The following is a 22,523-nucleotide window of genomic DNA, read 5'->3' on the forward strand; positions in this document are numbered from 1 at the left end:
TCGTTACATGGTTCCAGAGATATGGGTCTTTATTTAGTGCTACTTTTTATAGTCTTTACCAAAAAACTATCTGATACAGATCCGCCAGTCTGCAGCCAGAACTAGGGGTCCAAAGATATTTGCTGCATACAGTTTTATTAATAGGTGTAATTTATAAGTTCTTTATGACAAATTGAACCCAAAAAATGTCAGTCTGTGTTGCCTGTGTTGCCTTTTTCACCATATTTATCAGTGTCTCCCAATGTGGCACATCTATAGATAGTAGCAAAAGTGGTGCAGAATCGCAGTGCGTCACAGATTTTTGCATAAAATCATTCTGCAACGAAATTTGTGACTTTTGACAGAAGAAAACTATCTATAAAGGCTTGGTGTATTTTCTCTGTTGTGTAAAAAGATTGTAACCTTGTCCATTTGCCCTTAAAATGTAGCTTCTTAGTAATGGAAGCAGATACCTCATCCGGTCCGATGACATGGTAGAAACTGTCTACAATGAAAAGGGCGAGATACTGAAAACGAAGCAGAGACGTCTCTTCATGCTGAATGATGTACTGATGTGTGCCACCGCCAATTCAAGGTGGGTCCTATGGTTGATGTGTTATTTCTAAAAGTAGTTTAAGAAGTGAGTGGCGGAGCACAACGGTCCCACTCCCATCTGTTTTGTGTTTAATGTACAGGCTGCAGTGACTAATATATGAGCAGTCGGCTTGAGTCGCTAGCTCGGGCCGGCCATACTGCACGCTACTACTGGCCAGCAGATGGCAGCAGATTGCACTTGTACAATCAGCTTTGGCCTGTATGTTGCCAGGTCAAGTTCAGTTTCATGTATCAAATGGTGAAATGTAAGGGAAGATGAATCTGTTTTATTTCCAATCATCCAGCATACGTGAGAACTAGATTATCGGGCTCCTCGTGTATATAATAAAGATTTCCATATAAAACAGGTTGTAAACGATCTGTTAATCATGATGACTAATGTTTGTGATCGAAGGAAAAGTGTAATATACAGCTCTGGCAAAAATTAAGAAACCACTGCAAAATTTTCATTTTCTCTGATTTTTCTCTTTATAGGTATATTTTTGAGTAAAATGTACATTGTTGTTTTATTCTATAAACTACTGACAACATGTCTCCAAGATTCAATGCTAAAAATTTTGTATTTATTTGTAGCAAATGATAAAACGTCAAAATACTAAAACAGAAACGGTGCTTTCATACCTCAAATTACTCATGTTTTAACTCGGGAACAGTTCAGAAATCAATATTTGGTGGACTAACCATGATTTTTAATCACAGCTTTCATGCGTCTTGGCATGCTTTCCACCAGTCTCTCCATGCTTTCCAATAGATAACTGTTCAGTGGTCTCTTAATTTTTGCCAGAGCTGTATATGCAGATCTGTTCTATATTCTGTATGTGTCTTGGTGATCTAAATATTGTGATTGTAGTCTCTTTTTTTTCTGTCTTAGATCATCCAATGAAGGCAGTAATATGGTAACAGCCAGCCAAAAATACCTACTAAAATGGAGTGTACCCTTGGGCCAGGTTGAAGTGATTGAATATGGGGAAAGTGAGGAACAAGGAAATCAACCTCGATTTTCTTCTTTGCATGCAGCTGAGAAAGTTGTTTGTGTCAAGCCAAGTAAGAGCCCAATACAAATTTCAATAGTGAAAATAGCTGTATGTTTTAGTAATTGTGATCGATTTCTTGGAGTATTTTTTCAGACTGTCATCCTATACTGTTTATTTTTTGTAAACAACAAGGCATCGCAAGCCTCTTGCTGTAATGGCCATGATGAAAGCCTATACCAGCTGTCTGAGTCCGCGCCTTTTTCGCTCCTGTAACATGCTCGTAGGCGGCCGTATACCAGACATAGGCCAAAAGTGTCTTTTTTCTCCTTTTTGTCTTTTGCCTGGTAGATGTGCTCTGACCCTGGCTGGCTTCTCTCAGCTCTCCTGGATGTGATTGACTGGTCTCTTCCATAGCGAGAGATCTGTCAATCATCCCTGGCAGTGCTGAGAAAAGCCAGTGGCGTGTGGGGCCGCACTAGTCTAGTCTTTAGATAGCCGGAACATTTTTGAGAGCAATATATCTGGCTGTTATTGTGCAGATAGGCTTTGATATCTGCTGCCCACAGCATAAATCTGGTGACAGGTTCCCTTTATAAGACCAAGATAACACCCAACTTGCAAAACGATTTATCTTTCTAGGTTATATGGCATTCGCTTTAAAGTTGCAGTAATCTGCAGAATGATTTCCTACATCCCACTGCTTAGATTCAGTCAAATACAGGCTACCTTGTGGGCGTGTGTATCACCCAGTGCTAATTATAATGACCACAACTAATGGGAAATGATTAAGGAAGTTGTTATCACTGATTCACATGGCTGCACTGCTTCTCTTATTGCTTTCCTATGAATGATGCTGTACTTGGTCTTTTCTTGTCTACCACTATATGGGCAACACAGCCTCCTTGTCCCGAGAGCTTCATCTTGTCACTATAAGCAACGTGATTAAAGCGCCTGATCTGCCCTGATTGTGTTGGCATCACACTGATGTTTCGGCACACAATGGGAGCATTCTTGTCCATTCATTGCACTCATTAGTATTTCTGAATACCAATTAGCTATTTGGGATCTAGTCCACATGCTTCCAGGATTTCCGTTCAATAGTTTGGGTAGATATTTGCTTTGTGTTTTTTTTGTTTTTTTTTGTTTTTAAATTACAGTTTTATTGGCAAAACTTTGAATTATTTTTTATTTCTTTTTCTGCATAAAAACACGTTTCTCGTGGCAAACACAAACATAGCCTTCATTTTTTTTTTTAATCGCATGTTTCCAAGCTTAACAAGTTTCTATTTTACCACCTATCTCTGTTCAGCAGCATTTTTATAGCCTTGTTTTTTTTATTTAGCTGTTTTCCTGTCCTATAGAGAATCTTATAAGAAAACACATGCAAAATGCCACACTTAGAGCATGCTGTGTGTTGGAAAAAGACAAGGAACTCCAAAAAAGCTTCAAAAATGCAATGTTTGTAGCGTGTTTAATAAGGCTGTGTGCCCACTATGCTTTTTTCAAGCGTTTTTGCCGCGGAATTTCCGCAGCGAAAACGCTTAAAAACCGCTTGGTAATACGTGCCCCATGGTCCCCAATGATAATCCGCATGTGCTGTGCACATGCTGCGGAAATTTCCGCTGCGGATTATCATTGCGGAAAAATACTCAGCATGTCCATTAATTTTGCGGAACGCAGCGTAATTGCCGCCATTGACTTGCATTGAAACGCTTGATATCCGCATCACTACATGTGCACACGCGGATATGAAGCAATTCAATGTGCGGATGGTACCCGGGTCTGGAGAAGAGGAAACTCTCCTCCAGACCCAGGTACCATAGTACCTGTAAAAAAAAAAGAATTTAAAATAAAAAATAAAGATTATACTTACCTTCCGATGGCCCCCGGTCTCCATAGCGATGCGTACGGTGTGTTGGGCGGCTCGCGGTGGTGTGAGGACCTGACATGACGTCATTGAGTCATGTGACAGGTCACGCGCGCCGACGTCAGCGCTGTCACATGACTCAATGACGTCATCGCAGGTCCTTCACACCATCGTTGAGACCGGACGGAGCAGAGAAGGAGACCGAGGGCCATCGGAAGGTAAGTATAATCTTTATTTTTTATTTTTCACCATTCTTATCCTTTTCTTTTAACTATTACTTGGTCACACTATATAAATCCATGCCGGTTGTGACCAAGTTGTCAAGCACTTTCCAAGTGATGCTAAAATCGCTTGGAAAAGCGCTTGATAACCCGCATGCAGAAATGCAAGTGAAGAACGCTTCACTTCCGCTTCTGCCTGGTGGGAAAAACGCATCTGAAATCCGCATGCGTTTTTCCTGCCAAGGAGAAGCGGAAAAAATATGCAGCATTTCTGCATCGTGGGCACTTAGCCTAACTCCCTATTCCCTTCCACGAACATTTGTCCACAGATAAAAAATGCTTTGTGAACCCAACCTCTCCTCTCCCTCCCTAAAATAGTGTAGCATCTAGGTACATATTTTTAAGACCTGTCAATTGATAGGATGGTGTCCTTGAGCAGAGACCAGTTTTGCATACCTTGTAATTTTGTGTGTGTACATGTTATGCCGAGGACTTTCTTATTTAGATATGTCATTCATGTTAAATGACTATTTTTAGTGCTAATTAGTATGTTCTTTTAGGGGATATTTTACTTGTATAGTGCAGAATAGACTGATATTAACCAGTTCAGGACAGGGTCATTTACCTCCCCTTTTTAACCAGAGACCGTTTTGGCTTTTATGGTGCATGTGCTTTAATGGCTCTATAATTTTTTTTGTGTGTGTTATTTAAATAGTTTTTGCTATTTAAATACTATTTTTCGTGACACATGGGCCTTAGGGGCTTAATTTTCATGGCTTTTTTTTATGTATTATTCTTTTTTTTTTTTTTTTTTTTTTTTATATCCAAGCAAAATGTAAAGAAAAATGGTAAATTGCTTTCCCCGTTCCATAGAAATTCTTTTATATACTGGACATATTTTTTTTTGCTGGGAGTGGGGCTAAAAACAGGTATTTAGACTGGCATTCTCTTTTCTTTCTCAGGTTTTTTTTTTTTTTTTAAATTAAGCTTTTTTACAATTTTATTTTTGCTATTTTTTTTTTTTTCATTTATTTTATACACTGTGCCCCCCAGGAGATGTTAAAAGACCTTTTTGAAGTATTTTTAACACATCAATACATTGTTTTTTTGGTGATTTCCTTTGTAACTAGGTATTGGTCCCAGCTACAAGGGAATTTCAGGCTGCAGGCTGAATAGCACACACTCCTGAAAGCTTTTAAAACGTCAGTGCACTGATATAAGTGACAGCCTGGACATTTAATGTCTATGGATAGTCCTGAAGTAGTTAAAAATTATGGAAGGTATTTGTGTATGCCTTATATAGGTCTTGTTTTAGTTAGTTAATTCCCTTATCACCTCTGAAGTATTCACATGAGTAGAACCATATTTCCTATGAATCCTCTGACTTTGTAGTGAGGGGGCAAAGATTCATTATTGCATTTGTTCCTAGCAGTATATATGGGCCACAATGATAGACCAGTGACACAGAACTTCTGTCCCCTAACTCAGACTGTGTAGTCTATGTAATCTACGTGGTGCAGCTCCTCCCCTCTACCTCCTGCTTTTGATATGTTTCTCCTTGTCAGTTCTTACAAGTAGGAGGCAGGGGAGACAGTCTGAAGCTGCTTTCCATAGTATAAACTGGAGATCCTGCTTGCAGCACAGACAGATAGACTATGTGAGCCAGGGGAATTTTAATACATTGTATGGAGACCCCACTGCGTCACTGCACTTTTATGTAATTTTCAGCTGCATGAAGACATACAGAGAGACAAAAAAAAGTAAAGCTGCAGGAGGGGTGTATCGAAGAGCTCCCAGAAGAGGTTTGATAGGTGATATCCTGTCAAAAGCAGACCTCCTGTCTGTAATGAGAGCATTTACTGGACTGGTGGTGATGCTGAAGATCACATAAATCCGCTGCCCATAAAGAAGGGTTTAAAGTGTATGGAAGCAACTGATTTGGGATCAGATGGATGATATGATATATTGGTCAAGATTTAGCATTGTCCAAAATATAATTGTGCAAAAATGGACCAGACACAGATCTCATAGCTCCTTTTCTAAACCAAAACCATGACCCCAGTGTGAATCAAGCGTAAATATGTAAATGTTGCCCATTTCCAGCTTTTGATTTTCATAACTGATTTGAAAATAAATAAGTATTTTATTACTTGTAATGGGATCTTTATGCATAGTGATGTGTCCATTTTGTACACTTATATTTTCCTTAGCCTAAAGGGAACCTGTCACCTTGGAAAATCCCTATTTATAGGGTTAATCCAGTGGTAAAAAGTATTATAATGCTTCCTGGCCGCCTTACTTAAAGTGCTGCTATAGGGAGTAAAGGAACTTATTCCCTCCAGGAGGCTGCCAGCTTTCAGTCATTGCCCCATGACTGAAAGCTGGCTCCCTGGAGGAAATAAGTTAATTTAGTAGCTGCATTTTCAGTAAGGTGGCCGGGTAACATTGGAATGCTATTTACCTGCAGATCAACCTCATGTCAGTAGGTAAAAGGCTTTTTTCGGATATGACAGGTTTTCTTTAATCCCTTAGAATGCAATACATTACATATTTAATTTACAGTGTTATATCTGTACACCTGCAGATAAATTATACATGGGACCCGGGCAACTTTATCAAGATTTACAGAATCTGCTTTCCGATTTAGATGTTGTAAACCAAATCTCTCTATTAATATCACAACTAAGAGGAAACTATCAGGTAAGCTCTGTAGAATTTCCCTGAATTTGATCTGACCTCTATTGTGTATGCAAGTATAATCTATATGAGCAAAAGGTGCCGAAAATGTCCATTTTTATGGGGCTAAAAAAAAAAAAATCAGGACTTTGGGTGTGAGATCAAGATTACATAGTTTATGTACATACTGAAGACATTCACTTTCATCTAAGGAAGTATGGCTGCTCTAGAAATGAACTTTTTTGCATGGTGTCCAAAATAAATGTGTTTTTATTAACAGAATGGACACAATTATCATATGATAAAAAGCTGACATCTTCCAGTTAAACAAATCAGTAGGTCAACTTTTTGAATTATTTTAGCAAGAGAACTACACTGTATATGCAAAAGTTTTGGGACACTTACAAATTAAACCTAAAAGAGCTTTTATGACATCCCACCATAATCCAGTCTTCTGGGAACGCTTTGTACAAGATTTTGGAATTTGTCTGTAGAAATTTTTGCTGTGAATGAAGAGTTGATCCAGCGCCCAAGTAGCCAAATTTAATTAAAAACATGCAATTACTTTATTTCTTTTCATGGTTAAAATCCAAGAGATAAGGTCAACAAAATGACAGAGATATACTCCACAGCAAGGGGGAACATAGGGAAGAAATTAATAGAAATTTTTGCCCATTCAAGCAGGAGAGCATTTGTGAGGTCAGACATGGGCCCTGTGCAGTGAGTCAAGTTCCTATATACCAAACTCCCCAAACTGCTTTGTGCCGTGGGACTTACTCTTGCCCTCCCCAATGTGTTTTCAAAAAGTCGAAAGCATTTAATTGTCCAAAATGTCTTCGTAAGCTGAAGCATTAAGGTTTCTCTTCACTGGTACTTTAGAAATTTCATGAACTGACTTGGTGCAAAGATGCTTGAATTCAGACAACTCTTTAGAACGACTCGCTTTTCACAGATGTTTGTAAAGGCAGACTGCACGGCTTGGTGCTGGATTTTATATACAGTAGCGTGAAAGTGTGTTTACCCCCTTCCGGATTAGCGAAGCCAAGGGATAGCCATTGAGGAGCGGGTGCGCCATAATGCTCAACCCTAGAGTGCCAACCTCCGCTGACAGGCAGGATAAAGAATAGAAGAAATTTAGGGTCATCAGACACACATACAGCTTAATTGTTTTTTTATTTTTTTTTGTGGTAATATTGTGTTTCAATTTTGGGGTGTTGATTTTGTTCTGTGTTTGTCCAAGGTCAATATATGACTTTTTGTTTTTTGTCATAATAAAGTTGATTTTAGAAATTCCAGGTCCCTATATGATTTCCTACTACTTGAGACCTTCACAAAATATTATACCACTGTATCTGTGTCAATGGGACTAAATAAAAACCTGAATTTACTGAATATGAAGTTTGACCCATATAGTGTAGATATTGCATAAATTCTACAATATATTTCAAAGGTAATGTGCCATTTTATTGTATGAACTGTCTTTTGACGTCTGTTTTTTTTCTACTTGTTCCTTTTCTTATTGGAGACAAATGATTTCGGGCTCACACATCAGTTTTTTTGTACTTGTGCTGTCCATTATTTTTACAGCTAGATTACAGACCTATTACAATCAATGTACCTATTCACATGTTTTACTTTTTTATTTTTTATGGACCTATTGTCTACAAAAAAAAACAAAAATGGAGATGTCTTACTTTGATCCATGTATCCAATGTAATTTGCCAATGCAAGGCAATTGCTCTGTGATTAAAAAAAAAAAAAAAAAAAGGGGGGGCGTGGCCTGGCCGGGCATGTGAGAAGACGTGAGGCAGAAGAGCTCCTATAACCCTGTCCTATAATCCTTCCTGCCCGAGGGAATCATTGCTTCTAAAAGATCTCACCAGGTGGCCTGGGGTCTCAAGAGTGCGGGGGAGCAGTCGGTGGTGCAGAACGGGATGACCCGGCGAGATAGCAAGCAGAGGCAGGCGGCTGGCTCATCACAGCACGAGGGCCAAAATGGAGCCGTGGCCTCTGAGGCGGGAGCTGAAACTCCAAGACAGCGGGAGAAGCGCATGGAGGTGGTGAACAGGCTCTCCAAATATGCGCATGGCGGAGGAGCTGAGGAGCTTACACCCGACCGGAATGTGCAGACATTGAAGAGCACGGTAACTGAGGGGGATGTGGAGAAGGCAGCGGGGGAGGCACATGAGAGGAATGTGCAGGCTGCTAAAACAACAACTCCCCCCAGCAGAGAGGCTCAGGTTACCAGTGGTGCTGACTCACTGGCCAAGGATGATGAGCCTACTTTAAAAGACGTGCTGCTGGCCATCTCACATAGTAAGGCAGATCTTACTGAACACATAGGGTCTGTGAAAGTGGACATATCTCATACGCCATGACATGCAGAAAATGAGGGAGCGCCTCACTGCAACAGAAGGCAGAGTGGGGGATTTGGAGGATACTGTGTCTCCTATGACTAAAACGCTTAAAACAGCTACTGACTCTATTAACTATTTACTCAATAAAGCGGATGATCTTGAAAATCGTCTGAGAAGAAATAACGTGCGTATTGTGGGTGTGCCTGAGAAGGCAGAGGGCAGGGAGGTGGTGGACTTTTTTGAGAAATGGCTGCTGCAATCCTTTGGAAAAGATAAATTCTCTAAAGTGTTCACTATTAAGAGGGCACACAGGGTCCCCACCAGACCTCCACCTCCTGGGGCAATGCCGCGTACAGTTCTAATCAAAATGCTGCATTTTCGTGACAGAGATAAAATCCTACAATTGGCGCGGTCTGCTAATGACTTATGTATAGAGGGGGCGAGAGTGTCCTTCTATCCTGATTTTTCTGTGGAGGTTCAAAGGAGACGCGCCCAATTTCAAGATATCAAGCGCAGACTGAGAGCACTTCAAGTACCCTATGCAATGCTATATCCTGCACGGCTGCGTGTCATAGCACTGGGTGAAACTCATTTCTTTGATTCACCAAAGGAGGCTGCAAAGTGGCTGGACTTAAAAGAGAGACAAATCCGGACGGGCTGACACCAATTTTGAGAAGATTCTTGACAGATTATAATATAATAATTCAAGAAATTTGAATTCTAGTGGATAATACTCCGCTGTTGGCTAATGAATCTCTGTTTATAAATGTTATGATTATTATTTTACAGTTATTATATACTGTTCATAACCTGGCTCTCATATATACCTCGGGCAGGCCAATATACTTATATGGTTGTTGAGGTGCTGGTTTCACCTACAATGTATAAGCAGGGATAAGACACTCTGCCGTTTGAATGTTCTGGGAACGTTGTGTGGGGGGAGTGAGGGAGTCTCTGATGCAACTCATGTTGCGGCTCCTCGTGTGCTAAGGCCTACTAGGCTGCATGAGGCTAAACACCAGACTCTACATAGTACGGCTGTTGGTATTCATTTGATTAAGGGGGGGGGATGTTAAATGAGGTAGTGAGGGGGGGGGGGGGGTAAAAGAACAGAATTTACTTTGATTGGTGCAGACTGTGTATTATTACAATACCATAATCTTGATGATCAGACACACGTGTGGGTACAGAGGGGGGCATGTGACAGTTCATCTTCAATCGTTAAAACATGGCTAAGCAGATTAATGTAGTATTCTGGAATATTAGAGGTATGGGAGATCACAACAAAAGATTTGCGGCACTTAAATATCTTAAGGAATATCGGGAGTTGATAATCTGTCTGCAAGAGACGCATTGCAATACGGAGGCCGCTGCGGCACTGAGCAAGCTTTGGAGGGGGCCGGCCTATCACTCTATACATAGTACATACTCTAGAGGGGTTAGTATATTGATTCATCCGAATTTACCCTTTGAATGTGAAAGAAGTATTTGTGACAGAGAGGGTAGGTATGTGTGCCTAGTGTGCAGAGTGGCTGGGCTTAGAATTTGCATAATTGCTCTATATATTCCTCCACCTTTCTCTATACAGACTCTGCGACAACTATTCCCGTGGATAACGGAATTTGCTACCATACCCCTGTTAGTTATCTGTGATTTTAATATGTATCTACACGCTGAGCTTGATAAGTATAGGGGTAATGTGAAGGGAGGGGCTGCTCAAGAGACATCATTGGCAAGGGTCCAGTCTGGTAGATGTGTGGCGGGTTCGTTTCCCTAATGTTAAACAGTATTCGTGTTATTCAGCATCCTATTCCTCTGTCCAGAATTGACCTGGCTCTGGGAAATAGTCATCTGGTCCCTCTAGTCACTAAAGTAGAATACTGCACAAGATTGTTATCTGATCATTCCCCATTATTGGTTGTTCTGGGGATAGATCCTGGCATCATAAACAGAAGGGCACTGTGGAGGTTTAATCCCTACTGGCTGGACGTATTCGGGGAACAGTTAGATTTAGCAGGTAAATTGGCTCATTTAGAGACAATATAGGCTCTGCTCCTTTAGATACGGTATGGGAAGCCATGAAGGCGTTCTTAAGGGGGATCCTGATTAAGGAAATTTCCATGATCAAATCCAAAAACAGGGCCCGTCTTCAGGAGCTGCGGAGGGAAGTAGACATATTGGAACAGAGGTATGTTGAGTCTCCAATCATAGAGAATAGGGAACACTGGACTCGGGCACAGGCTACACTAAATGACCATATATTGAAACAAGCAGAACATAAACGATTCTTTCTTAAACAACAGTTTTATGTGGAGGGAGAGAGTGCAGGGCACTTGCTGGCCACTATAGCCAAGGCCCAGACTGGGGCTCCTATGATTGCAGCTATCAGGGATACTAAGGGTGTGGTAATTAATGATTCAAAGGATATAATGGAAGAATTTTTTCAGTTCTATAGACAATTATATGCTTCCAAACTGACTAAGGCGCAAAGGGACATAGATCTATACCTTCATGATATGCAAATACCATGCCTAACAGATAGCCAGAGAGAACAACTAGATGCACCAATCACCCTGGAGGAGATGCAGGAAGCTTTAAAAGATTTTCAAAATAACAAAGCCCCTGGTGCTGACGGGATCCCCGCGGAAATTTATAAGGAGGCTGGGGGGGTTTTACTTCCCAGGTTACTGGAAGTGTTTAAGGAAGCGAGGGAGGGGGGGGCCTTGCCGACTTCAATGAGGGAGGCTAACATAGTTCTTTTGCCGAAACCTGGAAAGGATGCACTAAACCCCGAATCATATAGGCCAATATCCTTACTCTCGGTAGATGTTAACATTTTAGCTAAGGTCTTGGCTACCAGATTGGTGGCGGTTATTACACATCTGGTTGCAGAAGACCAGACTGGGTTTATACCGGCCAAGTCGACGGTAATTAACTTGCGTCGGCTTTTTCTTAATCTACAAATGCAGTCACAAAATACGGGTGGTAGGGCAGTACTATCACTTGATGCCGCTAAGGCTTTTGATAGTGTAGAATGGGAGTATTTATGGGCTGTTTTGCAAAAAATGGGGTTCGGTACTGGATTTCGGGCCTGGGTACGGCTTCTATATAACAATCCGCTAGCTCGGATTAGAATTAATGGTAGTCTTTCTGGTAGCATCGAAATGGGCAGGGGCACGCGTCAAGGCTGCCCGTTGTCTCCCCTACTGTTCGCCCTGGCTGTGGAGCCATTGGCTGTTAAGCTTCGTTCCAGCAGTGAAATTCAGGGTTTCCGCTACAAAACACTGGAGGAGCGGGTGGCCCTATATGCTGACGACCTTCTGTTGTTTTTGGGTGACACGGAGCAATCTGACGACAGCTATGAATTTAATAAGGGAGTTTGGAGATCATTCCGGCTTACGGATTAATTGGGACAAATCAGTTCTTATGCCGGTTGATGGTTTGTCTCAGAATACTAGGGTAGGGAGTACTTGCTTGAAGGTGGTGCGAGAATTTAAATATCTCGGAGTTAGAGTGACCGCATCTATCGGAGACTATATTTCTTTAAATTTACTTGAACTGCTTACTAAATTTCAACAAAAGGCCAATACTTGGAGCAAACTTCCCCTATCAATGGTAGGTCGAACTAACTTAATTAAAATGGTGTTAATGCCCCAATTATTATATATCCTTCATAATTCGGTTCGGATCCCCATGAGAATATTTTATACATTTCAGGCGCTGTTTCGGGAATTGATCTGGAAAAAAGGGGTGGCCAGAATCAGCTTGGATACACTTCAAAGGCCCAAAGATCAGGGGGGACTAGCCACACCTAATCCATGGATATATTTTCTAGCTTCTCAAATGCAACAGCTCTGGTTAATCCAGGGGAACCTAGATAAACTGATACGTCTATTATCACACAATCTGCCAATTACCTCCTTTCTAGAAACAGGAATCTCGGGGTGGGATGCTAGGCGACACCTCCCGACCCTAACACTTATGGGGAAAATGTGGCAGAAAATCAAATTGCTGTTGGGAATAAAAGGCTTTACCCCGTTTACTCCGCTGTGGCATAATGCGGGCCTTCCAGAGATCCATAAACTGAAAGGATTTGGAATATGGGAAAAATTGGGAATAACTAATGTGGCGCAAATATTAGAGGGGGAAATATTTAAATCGTTCCAACAGATAAAAGAAGAATATTGTATTCCACAAACTAGTTTTTATTTTTATCTCCAATTGAGGCATGCATGGTTTGTACAGCCGCGACATATGCAAAGTAAAATCCAACATCATCTACTGTTTAACACATTATTATGCCATAGAGGTGGGAAGGGATTGATTTCCAGAATTTACGGGATACTTGTGCAGCAATTTCAGTGGGACAGACCCTTAAATGTTAAGGAGAGGTGGGGGCGTGACATTGGTACTATAACCTCGGAAGAATGGGAAGAGGTGGTGGGGAGCGTTCCGATACTATCTACATGTGAGGCACATAGACTTTCACAGTTGTATTTATTACATAGGGTATATAGAACCCCCAAATTTCTACAGCGCATTGGGGCAAGGAATGACAGTGCGTGTCTGAAATGTGGAGAGGAAGGAGCAGATCTTATGCATATGATGTGGACGTGTAGAAAGGTCGCTGTATTCTGGAATGAGTGTGTGCAATACATTAATGATGTGTTTGAGTGTAATTTACCCCTATATTCTAAAGTATGTGTATTAGGCCTTGTAGAAATAATAGGATGTGAAGAGGATGAAATAATAGCCATTAAGAGGACTCTATACCAGGTCAGAAAGCTTATAGCCGAACATTGGTTGGATCCCTCCCCTCTCAGGCTCCAGGAATTTTTGGATAGAATGCGTCTTTTATTAAGATTAGAAGAGGGAGTGTACAAAAAGCGGAAGGCTATACGTAAATTCGATAAAATCTGGGATAAATGGAATATGTTTCATGGTTATCATATTATGTCTATTTTAAATATCACTTGAATTTAAAATGTTGTGGTCTCTCATGTTCTGTATAACTAATTACTGATTATCAGATACTAAGCTCTGTACCCATGGATCAAACTAGTAATGCTTTAACAGTCGGATAAGCTTTATGATGGTATACGGTCTGTAACAAAATTTGTTTTTTGCCATATGGTTCTTGGGGCTGTTATGGGTGGGGGGAAGGGGAACGGGTGGGTCTTGAGAGGTACTGCTAGTTTAGTGATGCTTCACTGTTGTTTATGTATAATGTTATAAAAAGTCTTTTAATAAAAAAATATCTGATTTAAAAAAAAAAAAAAAAAAAAAAAAAAAGATTGCAGATGAGTGACAAATTTTACTGTCACAAGGTTTTTGCTACTCCATCTGAGAACATTCATGATTTAGGGACAGAGGCCCTGATACCAGTGATGTGTCACTTACTGGGCTACTTGCTGCAGTTTTGATGCTCCAGCTCCACCAGTACTCTGAGTGATGGACTGTGTATGACCCTGCCCTGAATGGCAGCTTTCCGTGTACACTGTACGGTGGCAGAAAGCTGCCAATCAGTGGTGTGGGCAGCATTATATAGAGTTCATGAATATGGAGGATTACTTGGCTGCAGGATTACACTAGTAAGAATCTGCTGATAAAATTGTGATTTTATGAAAACTACAGCAAGCATCCTAGTAAATGATACATCCTTGGTATCAAGGTCTCTGCTTCTATATTGTGCTGCTTTCCTGGTGAAATATTCTCTTTAAGGGCTCATTCAGATGTCCAAGTTTCATATTTGAGTGCTATCCGTGTTTTTTATGTATAGCACTTGTACCTGTGATAGTCTATGACTGTCTGTGACTTTTTGCGGAGACGTGTCCGATTGTGTCTGATCAAAATAATCAGTCAGTTTTTCTCATAGGTGCAAAATATTGGACTGGTGAATGAGTTCTAATGGGTAGGAGAAGCTAAGAAATTATTTTCTTTATACAAGAAAAATAGATGCAAGGAGTATTGTAAAAACTGACTCAAATATCAAAAATACATCCTGCAAACTGGAAAAAAAAGTCTATTTTTCACTTATGACAGATAAAAACCTGATTTGTGAAACCGGCATTAGGGCTCATTTAAATGTCAGTCCAAGTTTCATCAGTGTTTTTTTAAATCAAGGTTTGTTCAGTTTCAGTTCCTACCAAGAAAGTTTGGTCGGAGTTTCATCAGTTTTTCTAGGATAAGAAACGGAAAAATAAATTTAAAATGTCTCTATCTTTTGGCATTCACTGCTGTCCAGTTTTTTTCACAGACCCATCAGCATTGCTAATTTTGATCCGACACTCTGATTAATATTGGACATGTCTCCTCTGTATTCTGCGGACTGTTCGGACATGTGAACGACCCCATTCACTAGTATTCACTAGAATAAAATGACCAAAGTTAAAGAGCAAAAATCTTTGGACCTTGTATATGATAGTTACCATCAGATGGAAGCGTTGTGCACAGAGAATGACTGACTAATCAGGAATGCAGCTTATGGACAGGCCTTCTCTCAGAGATTCCTATTGAAAGTGTGTGTCTTAGTTACCAGACATTCTGACGATATCTGAGCAGGCACACTGTGTAACAGTATAAATGTCATGTAACATCTGAGCCCGGTCTCCTATCATCTTACATCTTCTCCTTTTCATAAAATAAACATTTCTTCTGAGACAGATCTTGGCTTCTCCCCTTTTAAAGGTTAGAGGAACACTAAGGGTATGTGCACACGATGCAGAAATGAAGCAGAAAATTTCTGCATCATTTCTGCATCTCCCTGGCAGAAAAAACGCATGCAGATTGTGCATGCGTTTTTCCTGCGGAATACATGCGGATTCACATGCGTTTCCACATGCGTTTCCGCATGTGGATTGACAAGCGCCTTCCAGGCGATTTTAGCATCACCTGGAAAGTGCTTGACGACTAGGTCACACTATATAAATCCATGCAACCGGCATGGATTTATATAGTGTGACCCGAGAGAATGGTAAAAATAAAAAATAAATGTATACTTTACCCTCCGATGGCCCACGCTGTCCTGCTCAATCCGTTCTCCCGGCTGCCGGCAACTTTGAATTGAAAGACCTGCCGACGTCAGCGTCACGTGACCCGTCACATGACTCTGACGTCAGCGCAGGTCCTTCAACTCACTGCAAAGTGCCGGGAACCAAGCAGGAGAGGTGCGCGCGCCGACAGAAGGTAAGTATACATTTATTTTTTATTTTATTATTTTTTTACAGCTTTTTTAATGGTACCTGGGTGTGGATGAGACTCTCCTCTCCTCCACACCCGGGTACCATCCGCACATTAGAACGCGCCAATAACGCAAGTACAAATGCAGTCTTGTGGAATTTGCGCGTTCTAATGCAAGTCAGTGGCGGCGTTTACGCAAAATTAATTGACATTCTGTGGATTTTTGAGCGCAGCGTTTACGCTGCGGAAAAATCAGCATCATGGGCACAGCACATGCGGATTTCAATTGCGGAACATTGCTGCCCTTCTACCATGCGTTTTTAATGCGTTTCCGCAACTGCAAAAACGCAGCGGAAACGCATTAAAAACACATCATGTGAACTCAGCTTAACACCAGAAATAAGCGAGAAACAAAAAAAACACCTCAGGAAGACCTTCTACAAGCACAGCTAATTAATTGAAATCTTGGGCTCCATGTACATTTTACCAAGTGTAGCCATGGATGTTCACTAGCAAAATGTGCTGCACGGCAAATGCTTGACACCTATTTCAGATTCACATGGCTGTGCACTCGGTTCACCCATTCACCTTAGACTAAAGTGCCTCAATCCCACTGATATCAGCTGGATTGGCCGACAGTCTGGTGTGTGTATAAAGGCCTCCTGACTCTCTCCCAACAGATGAGTTTTGGGGGGAGAGAAAGTAGTTAATCCTTTTGTTCTCCTATGAGACAAGCCATTGCCAGAGGATTCTGGCAGCCGCTCTCTGAGGATATAGGTGGCCAAGCGTTCCTGTGTATAGAGGAGTTGGGAGAGAGAGCTGTTGGCCGAATGACTGCTCATCTGACAGCTATCTAATGCATTTGGGTTTTTTAAGGGAATTATTTTTTGTCCAGAAACACTATATACCTGCAGATATAGGGGTAATCTGCAGGTAAATCACATTGCTCTGCCTTACTGGAGCATCGGCTACAGGGCTAAAATTAATTTATATCACCATATAACTGCTCACTTCCAGTTATGGAGGCAGTGCAAAGAGCGATAACAGTGCGCTCACTATAGAGTGAGCGCACTGTAATCACTCCCCAGCATGTTGTTTGACAGACTGCTCTGCAGTGTGTGTGTGCGTGTGTGTGCACAGTGGGCTGTCAATGTGCCAGGGATGGATTTCAGCACACTCACTGTGTAGCGAATTATGAATAACCACTCCCTACACCACCCCGATCCCCGAGGACTTGACCTCAATAGTGTATTGTTTTCAGTATGTATATTCCCATTTTCTAAATGAATGGCATTATGGCATTGCTGTATAATATGGGTAAAGCACTTTAGGCTCCATTCACGTGACCATATCTGATTTTCCTTCACCAAAAAACATAGCGTTAGGGTGTCTTCAGTGTGTATTCTTTGGTATCTCACTCTCCATAGACTTGAATGGTCCAGATCTATAAAAATTGAACAGAATTGGACATGCATTGAATTTTCCTCAGATCGAGTCAATAGGTTCGTGAAAAAAAATGTTTGGACATCCCCATTGTTATGAGTCAGCAAACTGCCAAAGCAAACGGATGAGAAAAGGGAACACAAATGACCCAGCCAAGTCTTCCAAAGCACCAATACGTCTTCTTTTTTTTTTACCAACCTTTTGCTAAGTGAGACCCCCCTTCAACTCTCTACAACAGGGGTGGCAACAAACCCATTAACAATGGTTAGTTACCTGGATTTCTATTCAGTGGACACTTTACTATTACACCGCAAAAAAGAAAAGTAATTTTAATTTTGAACGTGTTCTGCTAATTACACATGTCAAGTTGTGATTAGTTGTAAGCAAGGCAGATGTTGTCCTATACAGGCAGTTATTTGATTTTTATACCTTGAGAAATGCGTCGATCCGGCGCAGAAATGCATTGGTATTAATAAAAACCATTTTAGAATCCCAAGGCTCTTCATTCCTGCAGCGCAGCCCCCTAAACATGCCAGCTTCCATTTTCGCCATACAGGCAGTTATAACTCGGAGCTATGCTATTCCATAACTACTCTTACTGCCTAATAGGACATGTAGTAGGTCTTGGAGAGGAAAATCTCACTTTCACAATTGTACGTCCATTTTGTGAACTCATGAATTCTCTCTCTTAGAATCTGAATCCCACAGTTGCCCAGGACTGGTCTTCGGGATTACAAAGACTGATTTTGAAGAAAGAAAATGAAATTCGAGCTGCAGACCGCTGCAGAATTCAGCTCCAGCTTCCTGGCAAGCATGACAAGTCAGTGGTATTTGTTTTTGATAATTTTCTGGCCATGATGTTCATATTGCGTGTAATTTTAGAGACACTAAATATTTCCACCACACATATTCTTTTTATCTTCTATTCTCAATGTGTTTCAGATCAGGACGGGCCACTTTCTTTACTGCAGTCTTTAATACATTTACTCCTGCTGCAAAACAGTCATGGATCAATAATTTACAGATGGCAAAACTTGCTCTTGGTAAGTGCTGGTTTTGATGTAAAATATCTTTCATGTACATAAAAGAATAATTCAGTATTACTCCACAGGTACTTTAGCAGCAGGCAGTTTCTAATTTGGAAGGTTAGCAACTCTGGATTGTATTGGCCGCACCTGTCCATTTATTATTACCATTTATTATTGCACTATAGATATAGTCACTGTTATATTTATGGTTCTGACCGACAAAATCTCTTACACTAAAGGTTGTATCGTACAAAACCTAAGATAACAGCAAAGTGAGCAAATACCTTGTAGTAAGTAAATAAAAAAATAGTTATAATAGAAGTAAATAACATAGGGTGCCTTAGTTAACACTATTTTGATAAAAAAAAAAACATAAAAGCCATCCCACCGCGACAAGGTGACCCAATCAGGATAGTCCTATCTCTAGTATTAAACCTCTGTATGTTTCAGCAGACCTCAAAATAGATAGAGGCAGAGCAGGACCCAGGCCCAACTGTTCAGACAGCTCCCTGTGAAAGGCTATATAGACAAAATGCCCAGCTCAAAAAAGGGAAACCACACCCCCGTTTGTTCAAAGTGCAAAAAATTAAAGCAACACCAAAGAAATGAGTTGAAACACATGTTGGTATAAGTGCAATATGTACATACATGTTCACAGTGTGGCCATTTAAAGGGGTTGTCCACTACTATAGAAAATAGGGCAATGTATTTTTATGATGAAAATAAGTGTTTTTTTAAATACCTTGTGCTGTTGTTACTGCCTGTGAGCAGCGCTATCGGCGGCCGCTGAAAGGCAGCACGTGCCCCCCGGCTCATGTCACGTCAAGTGAGGCGTGACTCAGCTATGGGGTCCCCGCGGTGGCTGCTGGGTTGTGGGCGGTGTTACCCTGCATCCACCGCGTGCTTTCCCAATGAATGAGGAGAGGGAGAGCGCGCAGTGGATGCTGGGTGTGACGCACGGGGTAACCCCGCCCACCATGGAACGCAGCTCTGAGTCACGCCTGGCTGCAGCCGGAACTTGACGTGACATCAGCGGATGTCAGAGCCAGCTGCAGCCGGGGTCACGTGATGCATGTGAGTGGCCAGTGATAGCGCCACTCACAGGCAGTAACACCAGCTCAAGGTATTTACAAAGAAACTTATTTTCATCATAAAAATACATTGGCCTATTTTCAATAGTAGTGAACAACCCCTTTAACAGATAAAAACAAAGTGAGCAAATACCCTTTAGTAAGGAAATAAATAGTAATAGTACAAGTAAATAACATGGGTTACTTAGTTATTTACACTATTTTGATCAAAAAAGCGTAAAAGTAATCTGATGTTGTACTTTTTTTATTGCTCAGTAATCATCTAACATTGTTAGCCACAATGCTATATTCTGGTCATTGTAGATGTGATACCCTTTAACTCCTTTCTGGCGTCGTATGTAAAAGTATGCCCTACGTCGGGTCTGCATGTATGGAGCAAACTCAGAAGCTGAACTCGCACCATACCAGCAGATGCCAGCTGTGTTAGACAGCCAGTATCTGACTGTAATAGCTACAGCTGGAGCAAATTCCAATCGCTGTTGTTTAATCATTGAAATGATGGTGTCCGTTTCTTACAGCGGCAGTTAAATAGGTGGACTTCCATTGCGTGTGTGCACTGGTTCCCATCAACTCCCAGGGTAATCTGATTGCAGGTTGATGATGGGCTGTCATGGCAACCTGGGCCTTGTTGAAGGCTCCATGACTGCTATCTTTCTCCTCTGAAGCCCAGCCTGTGGCTGGTCTTCATAGGGGAACTTCATTTTGACTAGAGTATAGTAGTTTTGCAGTGCGTGGAATAAGCGATCAAACAATTTTAAATACAAGTCCACTAAGGGTATTACAAAATATGTGTGGCTCAGTGGTTAGCACAGTTAATTTGCAGCGCTGGGGTCCTGGGTTCAAATCCTACCAAAGACAACATCTGCAAGGAGTTTAAATTTTTTTTTTCCCCAGTTTCCAGTACATTGTATGGTAAAATGTATGGTGTCATTCAAAACTACAACTCGTCCTGCAAAAAAATACAGCCCTCTTATCATGAAAGAATTAGAGAAAAATGAAAGCGTAAAAAAAAAAAAAAAAAAAAAATGTCCATGGCTAGCAAAAATGAAGTTATGTTACAAGGCAAGGTTTTGAGATTACTTGGGTCTCTTTTTCAGGCATGATATAGCAAAATAGCTGAAGAAGCACATAATTAAATATATATATATATACACGTAGACACACACACACACACACACACACACACACACACACACACACACACACACACACACACACACACACACACACACACAGGAACATGGTATATTTATTAAAAAGAAAAAAAAAAGCGTGAGCTTGTAAAGTAAATCCTTAAGTAGTTTAGATAAGCAGAGTAAAAGTTTTGTCCCTAAATCCATGGAAGTTCAAGATCAAAAGGTTCATTTCAAAATATAATATATTCTTATAAATTTGCAGCTAGGTCAGAAATGCGTAGCCATAAAAAGGATGTTTACATGTAATAGTGACATATTACTGGGGGAACTGGTGAATAAATGTCTGTCACGTTTTCTCTACACTAGGTGAGGAGAACCAGCTGGGTTGGTTCTGTCTGGAAGATGAGGGAAACCAGATCAAAAAGGAGAAGCATCCCTTACTTGTTGAGCACCTTCCAGTGATAATGTCTAAGCAACAGGAATTCAAGGTGCGTTTTAGATTGCAGCCATTAGAGGCGGTTCTTGAGCAGCTTAGATCTTTTTTTTCATATCATACTTTAAAATGCAATAACTCCATCTTGACTTGGCATTCGAAGAACATAGACTGCAGACCCATCTGGTCTTGTCAGCAAATATGTTACATACACACAGTCAGGTCTGCTTTTCAGATGCCATGCACATATTTTTAACACCAGACATCAGAGTATGACCTTATTAATAGCACTATCTTACCTTCCATATGATTAATGCCTCTTCAAGTCAATGATTGCTACTGTATATGATGTAAGTGTATTTATAGAGCCAGGTAGGGACGTAATGTTCTCTGACCCAATTAGCATTTCCCTGATTTATTTTCAGATTGAATGTGCCGTCTATAATCCCGAACCATATCTCAGTAGTGAAAATGATCCTGATACTCTTTCAATGCATCATGGATTTCTGTGGGTAAGTGACACCCCTTAAAGGTTCTGATTTACAACCAGTGCTGAAATTAAATGTATTCTTTAATGCGTTCAATATTTTATCTGGTTAATTTGCTTTACTGTTTTCTGTTTTGAAATGTTAGAAAATAAAATGGAATGGAACAACAATGTTTAATAAACCAAATCAAAATTTGCCAGTCAGTGTCTTGTACCTTACAAAATTAACTGTTTCACTGCCAGTTTTAACTTGAGTTATAAAATTAAAAACATCGTAATATCCTCCTGTATCCATGTATTTTTTATGTCGGCACCTAAAACTAATTGTGCCTTCAAGCAGTTTTGTATTAAAAATGCATAAATAATTTATGTATGTTGCCTTACACACACAACACGTACTGGCCATGCGCTATCAATATCTAGAGCAGGTTCAGGAGCTGAGCCTGCTCCGGACAGTGCGGGTGCTGTTTTAAATAGTAGGCACTCAACAGTACCTAATAGGACAGGAGTTAACTAGCTTCGATCCCATCAGTTTAACCTTTTAGAAAATAACCTATTGTATAAATCAGGGTTTTGTGTTTTTATATGTATTTTTTTGTGCAATGATTTTTTTCTTCCATATCACAATTCGTATTAAGAATGAAAATGTAATTGCAATTCTCACACTGGCCACTGGGGCTCTTCTAGGTTCTAGCTTCCTGTTTCAGGAAACAATATATGGACATAGCCATAATGAACAGATTCTATCACTGTCATTCATATTGAAGAGTCTAATGAGCCTTTTAAAAGGTCATTGTAAATGGAGGGGGAGCAGAATAAGGAGTGACCTCGCCTATTGTATTTTGTGTTATCAGTTTTATATACAGATGTGAGCTGTTACTGTAATCCTGGCTTTGATGATAAGGAGCCTGCTGAAAGCTCTCCTTGAAAGTACTTGAAGTATGTGTCTAAAAAAGCCCCAGTGGCCAGTGTGAAAACTGCAAGATTACTATTTTTGTGTTTTAATAAAGATTGTGGTATGAAAAAAAAGTATTTGC

At 40.6% G+C, this 22,523-nt stretch overlaps 1 protein-coding gene and 1 long non-coding RNA gene across 12 annotated transcripts in view; one reads left to right on the forward strand and one right to left on the reverse strand.

Annotated features, from left to right (window-relative positions):
- Positions 1-22,523, forward strand: part of ARHGEF10 (Rho guanine nucleotide exchange factor 10) — a 198,051-nt gene that overhangs the window by 110,047 nt on the left and 65,481 nt on the right. For all 7 annotated transcript variants that reach the window (XM_073675379.1, XM_073675380.1, XM_073675383.1 and 4 more), the window contains 7 exons: positions 429-574; positions 1,466-1,638; positions 6,241-6,356; positions 18,004-18,131; positions 18,254-18,354; positions 20,933-21,054; positions 21,425-21,511. In XM_073675379.1, coding sequence (XP_073531480.1) covers positions 429-574; positions 1,466-1,638; positions 6,241-6,356; positions 18,004-18,131; positions 18,254-18,354; positions 20,933-21,054; positions 21,425-21,511 — 873 coding nt within the window. The remainder of the gene's footprint in view (positions 1-428; positions 575-1,465; positions 1,639-6,240; positions 6,357-18,003; positions 18,132-18,253; positions 18,355-20,932; positions 21,055-21,424; positions 21,512-22,523) is intronic.
- The window catches only part of LOC141259424 (uncharacterized), a 136,632-nt gene that overhangs the window by 49,590 nt on the left and 64,519 nt on the right, over positions 1-22,523 (reverse strand). The gene's annotated exons all lie outside the window — the stretch shown is intronic.

The sequence above is a fragment of the Phyllobates terribilis genome, unplaced genomic scaffold (genome assembly GCF_046119375.1).
Source record: "Phyllobates terribilis strain yellow unplaced genomic scaffold, ASM4611937v1 Scaffold_3__8_contigs__length_932513732, whole genome shotgun sequence".
Taxonomy (NCBI): Eukaryota; Metazoa; Chordata; class Amphibia; order Anura; family Dendrobatidae; genus Phyllobates; species Phyllobates terribilis.